The following is a 12,186-nucleotide window of genomic DNA, read 5'->3' as shown; positions in this document are numbered from 1 at the left end:
TTTGCATATCTAGATTTACCATCCCCAACACGCTTAGGCATTTTTGTTGTTGGTGGGGATGTTGGTTTGGTTTGAGAAAGGGTCTCAAGTATCCCGTGTACTGTATAGTTTTACAACAACTCAACAAAAACTATAGTCACCTGAAGGGGGTGGGAACGTCAGCTGAGACTGCTCCCCTGAGATCAAGCTATAGGCAAGCCTCAAGGGCATTTTCTTAATTTGGGATAGGGGCAACTCAGCCCGTGTGGGTGGGGCCACCCTTGAGCTGGTCCTGGGTGCTATCAGAAAGCAGGCTGAGTAAGCTGGCCTCTACATCAGCTTCCCTCAAGGGCCTGTGATTCAGGATATGCAAACCAAATCAACCCTCTCCTCCCAAAGTTGCTTGTGGTCATGTGTTTCATCACAGCACTAGCAACCCTAAGACACCAGGGCTGGCTGTGAACTTGCTGTATAGCTGGAGTGACCCTGAAGATTTTGCTTTTCGTTTTTGTTTCGTTTTATTTTTCGAGACAGGGTTTCTCTGTGTACCCTGGCAGTCCTGGAACTCGCTCTGTAGACCAGGCTGGCCTCAAACTCACAGGGATCCACCTGCCTCTGCTGCCTGAGTGCTGGGGGCCGGGGGTGTGGTGGGGTGGGGTGGGGTGGGGTGGAGGGTGTTTTAAAATGTATACCAGTGACATTATTTTCTATTTCTTACAATAATCAGCCTTTCACTTTCACATTATATGTTTCAGGTTAACCCACACTGACCAATGTCTAGTTCACACTTATCTATGAATGTCTATGATTGATTTTAATTGCTGTAGAACATTTTGTTGTGTGAGCATACATATTTGTGCGGTTGTAGCCTCCGGCTCATTCCTGCATGGTTCTGGAAGCCCCGTTCCCTTTCTCTTCAAATAGAGCCAGCTCAGAGAGTCTCCGAACAAAGCAACAGTGACCAAAAGCCCAGTTCAGCATTCTTGGTGACTGTGGCAGCTGCCTCCCCTGAAGTTGCCAGCCACCCGAGTCCCCAACTAAGTACTCAGCTTTTGATCATACTTAAGCAAAAACCCAGCTTGTAGCAGACACATCATCACCCTTCACCTACAACCTATAAAACTTTCCTGCCCTGGCCCAGGTGTTTGACTTCTCTAGCCTCCATCTCTGGGTCCAGAGAACCCGCCCAGGAGTCATTTTGCTCAGTAAACCTGTTGTTATACTTTTTCAATTCAGTTTGATTTGGCTTACTGCATAGGCAGAGAAACTTATTATGGGGGTGGGAGGCATATGGGGGCCCACAGAGGTTTCCTAGGGAGAACTTACTCAGGGTCCAAGAATCTGAGCTTGCTTTACCCAGCAGGGCTGCATAATGGGATGATTTGGCCACAGGCGTGGTTACCAGGTGTTTTGAAGGGTCTACACTTGGCTGTACATTGTGCTTTGATCTTGAAAGGGGAAGGTCTTTTGCCTTGCCCCTTGGCATTGTATAAAAAGCTCATTAGAATAAACCTTGAGGTGACTGGGTATTTCCCAGGGCCCTCCTGAAGCTATCCTGTGTCTCTGTCCTATTGTCTCCTTCTATCTTTCTATCTAATACTTCCTCATTCCTCTCTCCTCCCCCAAGAACCCTTCAACAGGTTGGAGCTGGACTCCAACAGACTTCCAGAGGGATGGCAGAAAAACCTAGTAATATTTACAAATCATAATACATTATATGTATTGCAGCTGTTCTTTTGGTTGTTGGACACTTAGTTGGACACAAGTAAACTGTAATGTATTCTAGCATGTGAATGAAAAAAATCTCCAGTCTATCCCCAAGAATAGAAATAATGAGTGCAGATTCCATTAAGCACACACCCCTACACACATACACACAGATACACAGACACACACACACACACACACACACACACACACACACACACACGCACTGTCTTATCCTATCACTTAAGAGGCTACTCTTGGGGAGAGAGACATAGCCTTGGTCTATTGTAGCATTCTGAGCTGTCCCCCATATGGGACAAATGTAAAGCATGGTTCATCTTAAAATGGAAACAAACACCACACTTTATCATGTAAGCTTCCAAGCCACTTAGCTGACTAGTGGCAAGAGTCATGTGCTTAGGATCTCAATTGTCATTAACCTACCATTTTTCTGCATGAGGAAATTGCAGACGTCATGGTCCTGGGAGAGGTTTCCAAAGACCCGCACGGCCTCCAGGATGCCATCCATGTTGTTACTCACAAGGAGCTTTAAGAGCACTGGATTTGGTAATCAGACAGATAAAATGAATAAATTTAAAATAACTTCCAAATACCACTTATACTTTCTACTGTTACTACATAAATGTATATACTTGAGCAATAATAGAAGTAGTACTGTGCGTATGAGGTTTTGTTTATGTGGGTTTGTTGTTGTTATTTGTTTGACACATCCCTGGCTGGCCTGGAACTCACTCTGTAGACCAGGCTGGCCCTAAACTCATCAAGATCCACCTGTCTCTGCCTCTGGAGCTGAGCTTTTGGCATAGTTCTAAACTTAGACTGGTGATGTTATTCTCTACTTCTTACTATAACCGTATTTAAAGGTGATTGAAAACTAATCTCCTAGCAAATACCAAGAACTTAACATTTTTTAACACTGCTAAAATACAAACCACAGGCCATTTCAACAAGAACTAAGAAACAAATTGTTCCCATGTTCAAGCTTCTCAGCTATATGGGGCGGCGGCTGCAGTAATGCCGCCAGGTGTGTTTTAGGTACTAAAACCAAGACCTTAAAGGAGTGTCAGTGAAGCCATGCCCGACTGAGCCTTACATTCAGCGACATACAGCTTTTTGTGTTGCAGGATGGAGCTCTTCACTTGATAGAATGACAGATTGTTGATGGCTGCTGTGGTATTGATCACCAGCTCCTCACAGTCGCCCAGTGACTTGGATTCTGAAACCAAGTGATCAGGGAGTCAGGAACACTTGGCTCTGCAGTGATGTCATATTCACAGCAACAGGAGTTGGGGCCCGGGGTCAAGCTGGGTGTAGGGGCCCAAGAGGCACTGCTTGAGGAAGCTTTACTTCCTGTGATATGACTGCCTGCAGGGAGATGCAGCAATGCAGGACATGCAGCAATGCAGGACATGCTAACCCGATTCCCACAGCCAGCTCTAGAAAAGTCAGATGGGGCCCTAGGTCTGCAGTAAAGGGGGCAATACCACAGGGACCTGAGATGTCCCTGACCTACCCCACATGCCCTGGTCGGAGGGACCCAACCTGGGTAGCTTACATTCCCACATTTGCCTCTCAACAGAGTCATTATCCATCTCTCACCATTGACTGTCTTCCAAACACAACAGATGGCTCCTTGCTTCCTCCATTACCCCAGCCCTCCCCACCTCTGACCTGCCTGCCTCCCCCTCCTGGGTGCCAGAATTATAAGTGCACCAACCATGCCCATTTTACTTTATTTTTTTTAACCCACACTTGAATTTTAAGTATTTACTGGAGCTCCAAGTACATCTACATGGGCTGGAGCTGCAACTCCATTGGTAGAGGGCTTGCCTGGCATGCACACAGTCCTGGTTTGATTCCCAGCACTGCATAAACTGGGCACGGTGGTATGCACCTGAAATCCCATTATTCATGTGGTAGAGACAGGAAGATCAGGAGTTCAAGGCCATCCTTAGACACTTAGTGAGTGTAAGGTGAGCCTGGACTGTATGAAAAGAAACTATGAAGAAAGACAAAAGCAACAAACACTTGATGAGCATGAAAATGAGAAAACAGAATTCTAGCCTGATACATCAGGAGACTGCAAATTTTTTTTGTTTTGTTTTGTTTTGTTTTGTTTTGTTTTGTTTTGTCCCTGTCTCTCATGCCACCTCCAGACTCATCTCTTGATGCTACAGTCACCATGCAGAGGGGGACAGATGAGCTATAGAGCAGTGGGGTGCCTCGGATGGTATGACTTCCCTGAGGCCTGGGGCAGAGACCAGTGTGCCTGGAGACTGGGTACCATTGTGAAGGAGAGGAGAAACCTGAGTGACTTGGTGTGGGGCTTTCAGAATTGGCAAGTGATTGTTGTATGGTTTGAATGCATATCTTCTGAGAGCCAGTGTATTCAGCATCTTGTTGCCAGCCTGTGGTGGTCAACACTGAGAGGTATCACCCAATGGGGAAAGGATTTATCACTGGGATGTGCCCTGAGGGAGGGCAGCAAGACTTTCAGACCTCCCTCCTCTCTATTTTTGACCCAAAAAAATAGAAAAAGAGAGACACACAGTCTCCCCATCTCAACAGCAGTTCCCCCTAAAGAAAGACCATGGAGTCACCCAGTGTGTGAGAAGGTGCTAGCTACAGGTGGAAGAGGCATTCTCTCTGGGGGTAGGATTGGCTGCGGCACTGACCGTGAACCTCAGTCTCTGGACATGTGAGAAATAAATTTCTGTTGTGGGAGCCTGGGGAGACAGCTCAGCAGTTGAGGGTGGTTGCTGCTCTTCCAAAGGACACGAGATATGTTCCCAGCACCGTTACCTGGCAGCTCGCCTTATGTAGTTCCAGATCTGGGGGTTCTGACGCCCTCCTCTGGCCTCCATGAGCACCTGCACACGTGGCATACAATCACAGGCACACGCACACACACAGATCAGCATCAGTTCGCTGTGGCAGGGTAAACTAGAAAGGCAGGCCATGAAGGATGGGGACATAAGGTAACCCAAGAACTAGAAAAAGAAATGAACCTTCTCCGTGTGGACTGATCCTGGAAAAATGTGTAATTTTAAACTTTCGGCCAGTGTTTGCTTTTTTGATTGATAAAATTGTTCTAAATTGTGATATGATTCACCAACCATAAAACCTTTTACTATTTTTACTTACGTATCTCCTTACTGTGTGCCACAGCCCACAGTGCACGTGTGGAAGTCAGAATGTTCCCTTCCCCTCTGTGCATCCTGGGATAGAACTCCAGTCGTCAGGGTTGGCCACGAGTACCTTTCCCTGGTGAGCCATCGAAACAGCCCCAAACTCACCCTTTTAAGGGGCATGACTCAGTGGTTGTGCTCTTTGGGAAAGATTTATGGCATTACCGATCTTCCTGTTTGGAAATCTGGGGTGCGTTAAGACACCTCTAGGCAGAAAGGTTTTGTGGTGGCGGGTTTGGTTTTGTCTCGTGTAGCCCAGGCTAGCCTTTAGCTTCCCTGCCTCTACTTCCTGAGTGCTGAGATCACAGGCATGTGCCACCCCACATGGTATAAGCAGTGCTAGAGATTGACCCCTGGGGTGTGTGTATATCGGGCAAGCACTCTACCAACTGAGCCAAATCCCCCAAAGTGTTTTTCCTTTCCACAGTGAAGGAGGTTCCCTAAAGGGACCCAAACCCTCACCACAGCCCTCCCACGGAACTGCTGTGGGCTACAGTTCTCACCCAGCGTGGTCAGCAACAGGCCCACCACCCGAGGGTTGGCAGCCAGCACTGGGCCGATGCGCGGGTGAATGGCTATGTTGGCCAGGACTCGGGTCAGTTTGACCAGCACGTCCTCAGCCTCTGCTGCTAGACTGGCTCCTGAGAGCCCCAGCCTTGGGGGGTGCTGGTCAAGTTGGTAGAAATTCTGAAACAACGTGAGCAGCGTTTCAATGCTCCCTTGCTCTCTGGAGAAAACTTCCCGGGCCTGGTTATTCTTTGCTGTCAGGTTGCCAAGGATAAAAACAATGCGAATTACTAAATCCTGCAAAAAACAAAAAACAGAGGAGTGTCACAAGCACGAAGGAGCTGGAACAGTCGTTGGAAAGAATAGAGTCTTAATTTTATTTATTCACAACTTAACTAATAGTAAAAATGGATCACATCTGGCCTCTGCAAAGTCTTGCGGCATGTGGGTCCCAAGATGGGTGCAAAGTGACAGAAGAGATCGGGAGTGCTTGGTGGCCCTGGAAGAAGGCAAAGTGGCTGATGGGAGCCTTCATCTCAAAATCTGGGTGGTCTTTTAAAAAGTTCCCTGAGAACAACTAGTTGAGGGGAGCTAAGTATGTCATGTGAATTAAAGTTCTGAAGCGAACAGATTTTTCTTTTCTTTTTTTTTTAGCTGAGGATCAACCCAGGGCCTTGTGCTTGCTAGGCAAGTGCTCTACCACTGAGCTAAATCCCCAACCCGCTATCAGATTTCTTGAACATCCAAATCCTTTCTCATAAAAAACCCTCCCTCCCCAACACCCCTACTCCCCACTGAGGTACTGTATTAAAAAAAAATCAAGCACCTGATAGAGGAATGGATTACAACAGGGCTTCTTGATTTCAACACTGTTGACACTTGCAGCTGTCTGTCTGAGATAGGGCCTCTTCATGTAGCCCATGCCTACAACCGTCGTACTACTGAGGGACCCCATATTAATATGGTGACTGTTAATTCTGAGCATGGGTGATGGCTATCTAACTGAAACTTTTAAAAATTGTTTGATAGGTTATATATGTGTCTAAATGTACTTTTCTGTACATACACCATATTACAAATGTTTTATCTATTGGTTTTTCTTGAGATATGGTCTCATGTATTCCAGACTGGCCTTGAACTTACTGTGTAGCCAAAGATGACCTTGAACTCCTGGTCCTTTGTCTCCACCTTCAAGTGCTGGGGTTGCAGGTCTGTGGCACCAAACCCAGTTTATTTTGTAGTGGGAATTGGCCACAGAGCTTTGTGTGTACTAAGCAATCAAGCATCTACCAACTAGAACCGCCCCCCCCCCAAAAAAAAAAACTGGTTTGGTTCATTCATTCATTCATTTATTGGTTTTTGTTTTGTTTTAAAGAAAGGTAAAATCTAGACATGAGAAGCTGAGGAATTACCATGTGTTCAAGGCCAGAATGGGCTACATAATGAATTCCAGGTAGCTAGGTTAGAGAAAAGAAAAGAAAAAAAAAAAGGAAAGAAAGGAAAAGAAACATGGAGAAGAAAAGTAAAAAAATTAAAAGCCTAACATGAGAAACCTTTAAATCAAAGATATAGAAGTATTTATGGTTTCACTGGGCAAGATGCTGCATGCCTATAATCCTGGCACTGAGAGGAAGGCAGAGGGTCATGAGTTCAAGGTCATCCTCCTCCACTACACAGCCAGTGTGAGGCCCTCCGAGCTACCTGGCACCCTGTCTCAAATGAACAACTGTTTGCTTAGTTTGACAATGTTACCTAGAAGAATCAAGATGAGCCCTTTTAGTCCAGGGTGGGGAATAAGTAGACGAGGTCCCGTGGAAGGAAATGAGAAAGAAATGCTTGCTAAGGTCATCGACTAGCTGGGTGTGCTGTTTGGTGTGCTGGCCACCAAGCACTTTCACACTGGGTACTGCAGAAGCCGCGCAGGCCCATGGCTAGTCCAAGTGGAACAGATCCTGGACCCTGGGGCCCTCCCACACAGGGGCCTTTGGTTCCTCTCCTCTGCCCTGCCAGCTTGCAGACAGCTGAAGACTTAGGCCACAGCGAGGGGGGTTTCCACATTCCGGCTTTGCTGATCAGATTAGCAGTTGCAGCAGCCTCAAGGAAGGGGGCGGGGCCGAGGGCTAGGCACAGTTTTTAACACTTTTTAACAAAGGAACAGATGGAATCCTGAGGTCCAGTCCAAGGGGTCGGGTGTGGCAGAGTCAGGAAGATTGAGGGCAAAGGACACCTTTTGACTTGCCGGAGACAAATCTGCCAATGCCAACTTGCTCCTGCTTGTTCTTGAAGAAACGTCCCTGACCCTGGCAGAGCAGCTGCGGGGTTGCCGCTGGCGCGGCTGTGAACCACTTGCCATCATGAAGAAGGGTCAGAGCCCAACACTCTGGCAAGGACAGGAGCCCGCCCAGGAGGGGGACCGTTTTCAGAGACAGTCAACTCACAGCTACCTCCTAGACAGGGGTTGTGCACACAAAGACCACAATGGCAGTGTTCCCAACAGCTTACAAATCTACTTGACAAGCACAGACTAATCCATGAGGGGGGACATCTTTGCAAAGAGTGAAACCGTAAAGGAGATGAATTCTAGCTAGAGAGCCACAGGAGACACAGGGTCGCTGGACCCCTAATGACGTATCCTGACAATGAATGAGTGAGGCGAGACAAGGGGGTGCACCAAGATCTTAGCTAACAGTGCTCATCTGTGGAGCAGAGCCAGCAGAGTGAGGAGTGTAGAAAAAAGTGGATGCTCAAAGCCGGGAGTAGGGGTGCAGACCTGGAATCCTGGCACTCACGAGGACTGAGTTCAAAGCCAAAGCAGCCTCTGAAATACAGTGAGGGAGGGGGAAGGGGAGAAGGAAGAGAGGAAGGAAGAGAAAAAAGAGGAGTAGAGAAGGAGGGGGGAGGGGAGGGAGGTAAAGAGGAAGAAAGGGGGAGATGGAGAGAGAAGAGAAAAAGGGCGAGAGAGGAAAAGAGAAAAAATAAAGAAAATGGGGGTGGGTGGGCAGAGAGACAGAGAGAGAGAGAGAGGCAGGGGAGATGGCTCAGGGGTTAAAGGCACTTGCTGCCAAGCTAGAGGACCTGAGTTCAATCTCTGGAACCTACAGAGTAGGTGGAGAGAAGCTACTCCCCAAAAGTTAGCTTCTGACCTCCACATGTGTGCCATGGCATGCCTGTCCCTGCTCATGCTCTCTCTCTCTCTCTCTCTCTCTCTCTCTCTCTCTCTCTCTCTCTCTCTCACACACACACACACACACACACACACACACACACACACACAAATTTTGAGGAAAAAAAAAAAAGGAGGAAAGGGGAAGAAGGGAGCCAGTGAGCAGCAGATTCACCACAAACAAACTTGAGATAGACCTTGAAATGCCAGGGAACACTGGCCGTGTGCACTGCTGTGTGGACAGGGAACACTGGCCGTGTGCACTGCTGTGTGGACAGGGAACACTGGCCGTGTGCACTGCTGTGTGGACAGGGAACACTGGCCGTGTGCACTGCTGTGTGGACAGGGAACACTGGCCGTGTGCACTGCTGTGTGGACATGGAACACTGGCCGTGTGCACTGCTGTGTGGACACGGCTGGGTGTAGTCTGTAAATGGTCCCTGTGGGACAATCTCATGGTGCCTGATATCAAATTATCATTGCTTGGCCATGTGCATTCCCCAAAGGACCTGAAGCCTGCCGGAAGCACAGGATTTCACCAGGACACTAAATCCCATGGCACGGTTCCTTCAAGCAATTCCCAGTGCCAAAGGCCCTGGGCTCTGGAGACAGCGTTTCCAACACCCAGGCCAGGTCCTGGAGAAAAGCAAGACAGAGGGGATTGCCCAGCACTAAGTTCCTTAGTAGGAAATTCTGCTTCCTATTTTCCAAGCCAACGACTGTAAGCAAAGTTTCTGCAGAAACTTTGATCTGCTTTCTGACTCTAGACAAGCTCTGCTTCTGTGCTGATTAATACTGACCATAGCAGGAGTGTCAGCAACCAACACACCGGCCTCCAGATGTGCTGGCGGGGTTCCCTCTCTGCTCTGATAAACACTATGACCAAAGAAAGGCAACTTGGGAAAGAAAGGCTTTATTTGGCTTATGCTTCCACATCAAGTCCGGGCAGGAACCTGGAGGCAGGAACTGAAGCAGGGGCCATGGAGAAAGGCTGCTTACTGGCTTGCTCCCAGGCTCACTCACATTCAGCCACTTTTCTTACCCCTCCCAGGGTCACTAGCCCAGGAGTGGCATCACCCACAGTAGACTGGACCCTCTCACGTCAATTATCAATTAAGAAAATGCCCCACAGGTTTGCCTACAGCTCAGTCTATTGGGGGGTTGAGTTTTTGTTTGTTTGTTTTTTCAGTTGAGGTTCTCTCTTGCCAGATGACTCGAGCTTACGTCAAGTTGACAAAACAACATAACTAACCCGCAAACAAGGCTTAATAGACACACATGAACCACATCACTAACCGTGATCTTCGCCATCTGAACAAAGCTGTTCCCACATCTCCCCGACAGCAAGCTCCTCCCCATTTCCCAACAGCTGCATTACTGTCCGCCCGAGGTGTTCTCCCAGCCCCACAAGGAAACATTAAAAGAGACATTGTGAGTGATTTAAAATGTCCTCTGGGGGATTTGACAAACAGCTTATTCATCTTGCTACATCATTGTCAGGACTAATCCGTTTACTCCCCAAATGTCAACCGCTGCATTGTGAAGAATTCTCAGTGTTGGGTTCTCTTGCTCCTCCTTCCCTCCCCCTCTTCCTGGGTTCCTCTGGCCCAGGTTACTTGCTTCACCTATCCCTGCTCAGCGGCTGGGAGCATTTATTCCAGAGCCTGTGAAATTCCTCTGGACAGATCAAGTACTGCTTTCCTTAAACGTCCCCCTGGGCCCGTGTCACATCTGAATGTTTCTATTCTAACTTCCGAGTGGGTCACGGCATGGCGTGGGTGACTCAGTTCGCAGAGGCTGTAGGGCGGGAAGAGTTAATGCTGTCACAGTGCCTCCCCCCTGCCTTCAGATGGCAGAGGGAGGAGGCGGTTCCTGGCAGTAGCGGTGCCAACTGAGGGATGGCATGCAAGAGCAACAAACGGGGCTGACAGATTGCGCTGTTTGCGGCACCCGGCTCCCACCAACTGCTCCCCTCACCGAGTCTGTCCATTACTGAAGTGTCTTGTCTTCCCACCTTTCTCAAAGATGTTTTCCAAGGAGCCGGGAGTGCAAAAAAGGCCGAAACAGAAGCAGACTCCTGGAAGGCTGCTCCTACACTGGCCTGAGCCTGAAAACTGAGCCAAGGTCTCTGCAAGGTCATGGCCTCACTGTAAATGGCCTGGGCTCTCCTCATTCCAGCCCTGAAGAGTATCCCCACCCCCAAAAGCAGACCTGCACAGTGGTTATCTACTGCTTCCCAGATCATCTGAAATATACAAAGTACCTCTTAGTTTAAAAAAAATAAAAATAAAAAATAAAAACCCTAAACACAGAGAGCATGCCAAGAATGACAAATCAGTTCATAGACCCTCCAATTTCTCAACAGAAAACGGTTCCATCAACACACCACTCTCCATCCCTCACTCTCTCATGGTCTCTGAGAACAGTGTTCCACCTTCACAGCATTTCCATTACACCAACACAATGGTGCACACTCATACCACAATTGCACGGTTCTGAGACAGCAAGATGCAGGTGAATCAGGCGAGGCTCTCACCCGTGGAGAAGGCAACCTAGTATAATCAGTTCGCACGGGCTTTCTAAGTTTGCTGAAAATAGAATTAATTATTAGCAGTGATAGCCAACCATTGCACAGACAAGCAGTTGCATCCACTGTGAGGGGCCCGATTCTCCTCAAGCATCCCAGGCCTCTCTTCTTCAGGGCACACTCTAATGCTCAGGGCATGAACTTGTTTAGACTTTACGGGCCCCACAAACTGTAAAGAAATGACTTTAACTGGGACAGAACACAGAACAGGGCACTGCTAATGGTCTGTAACCAGCTCCAGCAACAGCAGCAGCTACTGTGGGGTTACCTTCCCTGTGAGAGATACTGGCTTAAGGCCAACAGGAGTCTGTCACCCTTACTCTGGGGTATGGAAACTGGGGCTCCCAGAGATCCCACTGGTGAGGGACAAGTCAGAGCCTGAATAACTCTTTCAGAGCATGTTGACGGACTTTAATACCTCATTCCTGACTACCCTCAATTCCCAGTCCCCTTAGCCCTGAGGAATTATTTTTAGGGGAGGGGATTTGAGACAGGGTCTCTCTACATACCCCAGGTGTCCTGGAACTTACTATTTAGACAGGCTGGTCTCAAACCCAGACAGAGATCTGTCTGCTTCTGCCTTCTGAATGCTGGGATTAAAGGCATACACCACCACACTTGGGCCGCTGAAGCAGATTGCCTCTTTTCTCTTGTGAAAGGTGCCCCCGGTGGCCGGTCTGTGCATTGCAGGACTTGGACCCTCCTCTCTCTCTTGGGAGCAAGCAGAACATTCCTCTGCTCAAAAACATCCACTCACTGCCTGTTATCTCCCGGTGAAGTAGCATCCCATGAGCCATCTGCCTGGTGATCTCTCCAGTGCTTCACCTCACGATGCTCCCACCCACTGGCAGCAAAAGTGAGCACGTGATTCTCACAGCCGCCCCAGTGCACCCTGAAATAGTGCACGAGGCTGCTCAGGGGAGGACTGACGTCAAGCTGTCACAGGAGTAAGCGGTGTTCCACAGACCCCTCCTACCCAGCAGACAACTCCTCCCCAGCCCGGGAAAACAGTTTAGAAAGGTCTTTAAGAATGG

General features: G+C 48.4%; 1 protein-coding gene across 1 annotated transcript in view; it reads right to left on the bottom strand.

Moving 5' to 3' along the window:
• Armc2 (armadillo repeat containing 2) overlaps positions 1-12,186 on the bottom strand; it is a 117,997-nt gene that overhangs the window by 9,538 nt on the left and 96,273 nt on the right. The window contains exons 15-17 of the mRNA XM_036168994.1: positions 5,399-5,699; positions 2,801-2,923; positions 2,131-2,244 (exon numbers count right to left, since the gene is read on the bottom strand). Of these exons, the coding sequence (XP_036024887.1) occupies positions 2,131-2,244; positions 2,801-2,923; positions 5,399-5,699 (538 nt within the window). The remainder of the gene's footprint in view (positions 1-2,130; positions 2,245-2,800; positions 2,924-5,398; positions 5,700-12,186) is intronic.

The sequence above is a fragment of the Onychomys torridus genome, chromosome 19, assembly GCF_903995425.1.
Source record: "Onychomys torridus chromosome 19, mOncTor1.1, whole genome shotgun sequence".
NCBI classification, from domain to species: Eukaryota; Metazoa; Chordata; class Mammalia; order Rodentia; family Cricetidae; genus Onychomys; species Onychomys torridus.
Note: the sequence above shows the minus strand (reverse complement) of the source record. Positions and strands in the feature narration are given on the sequence as shown.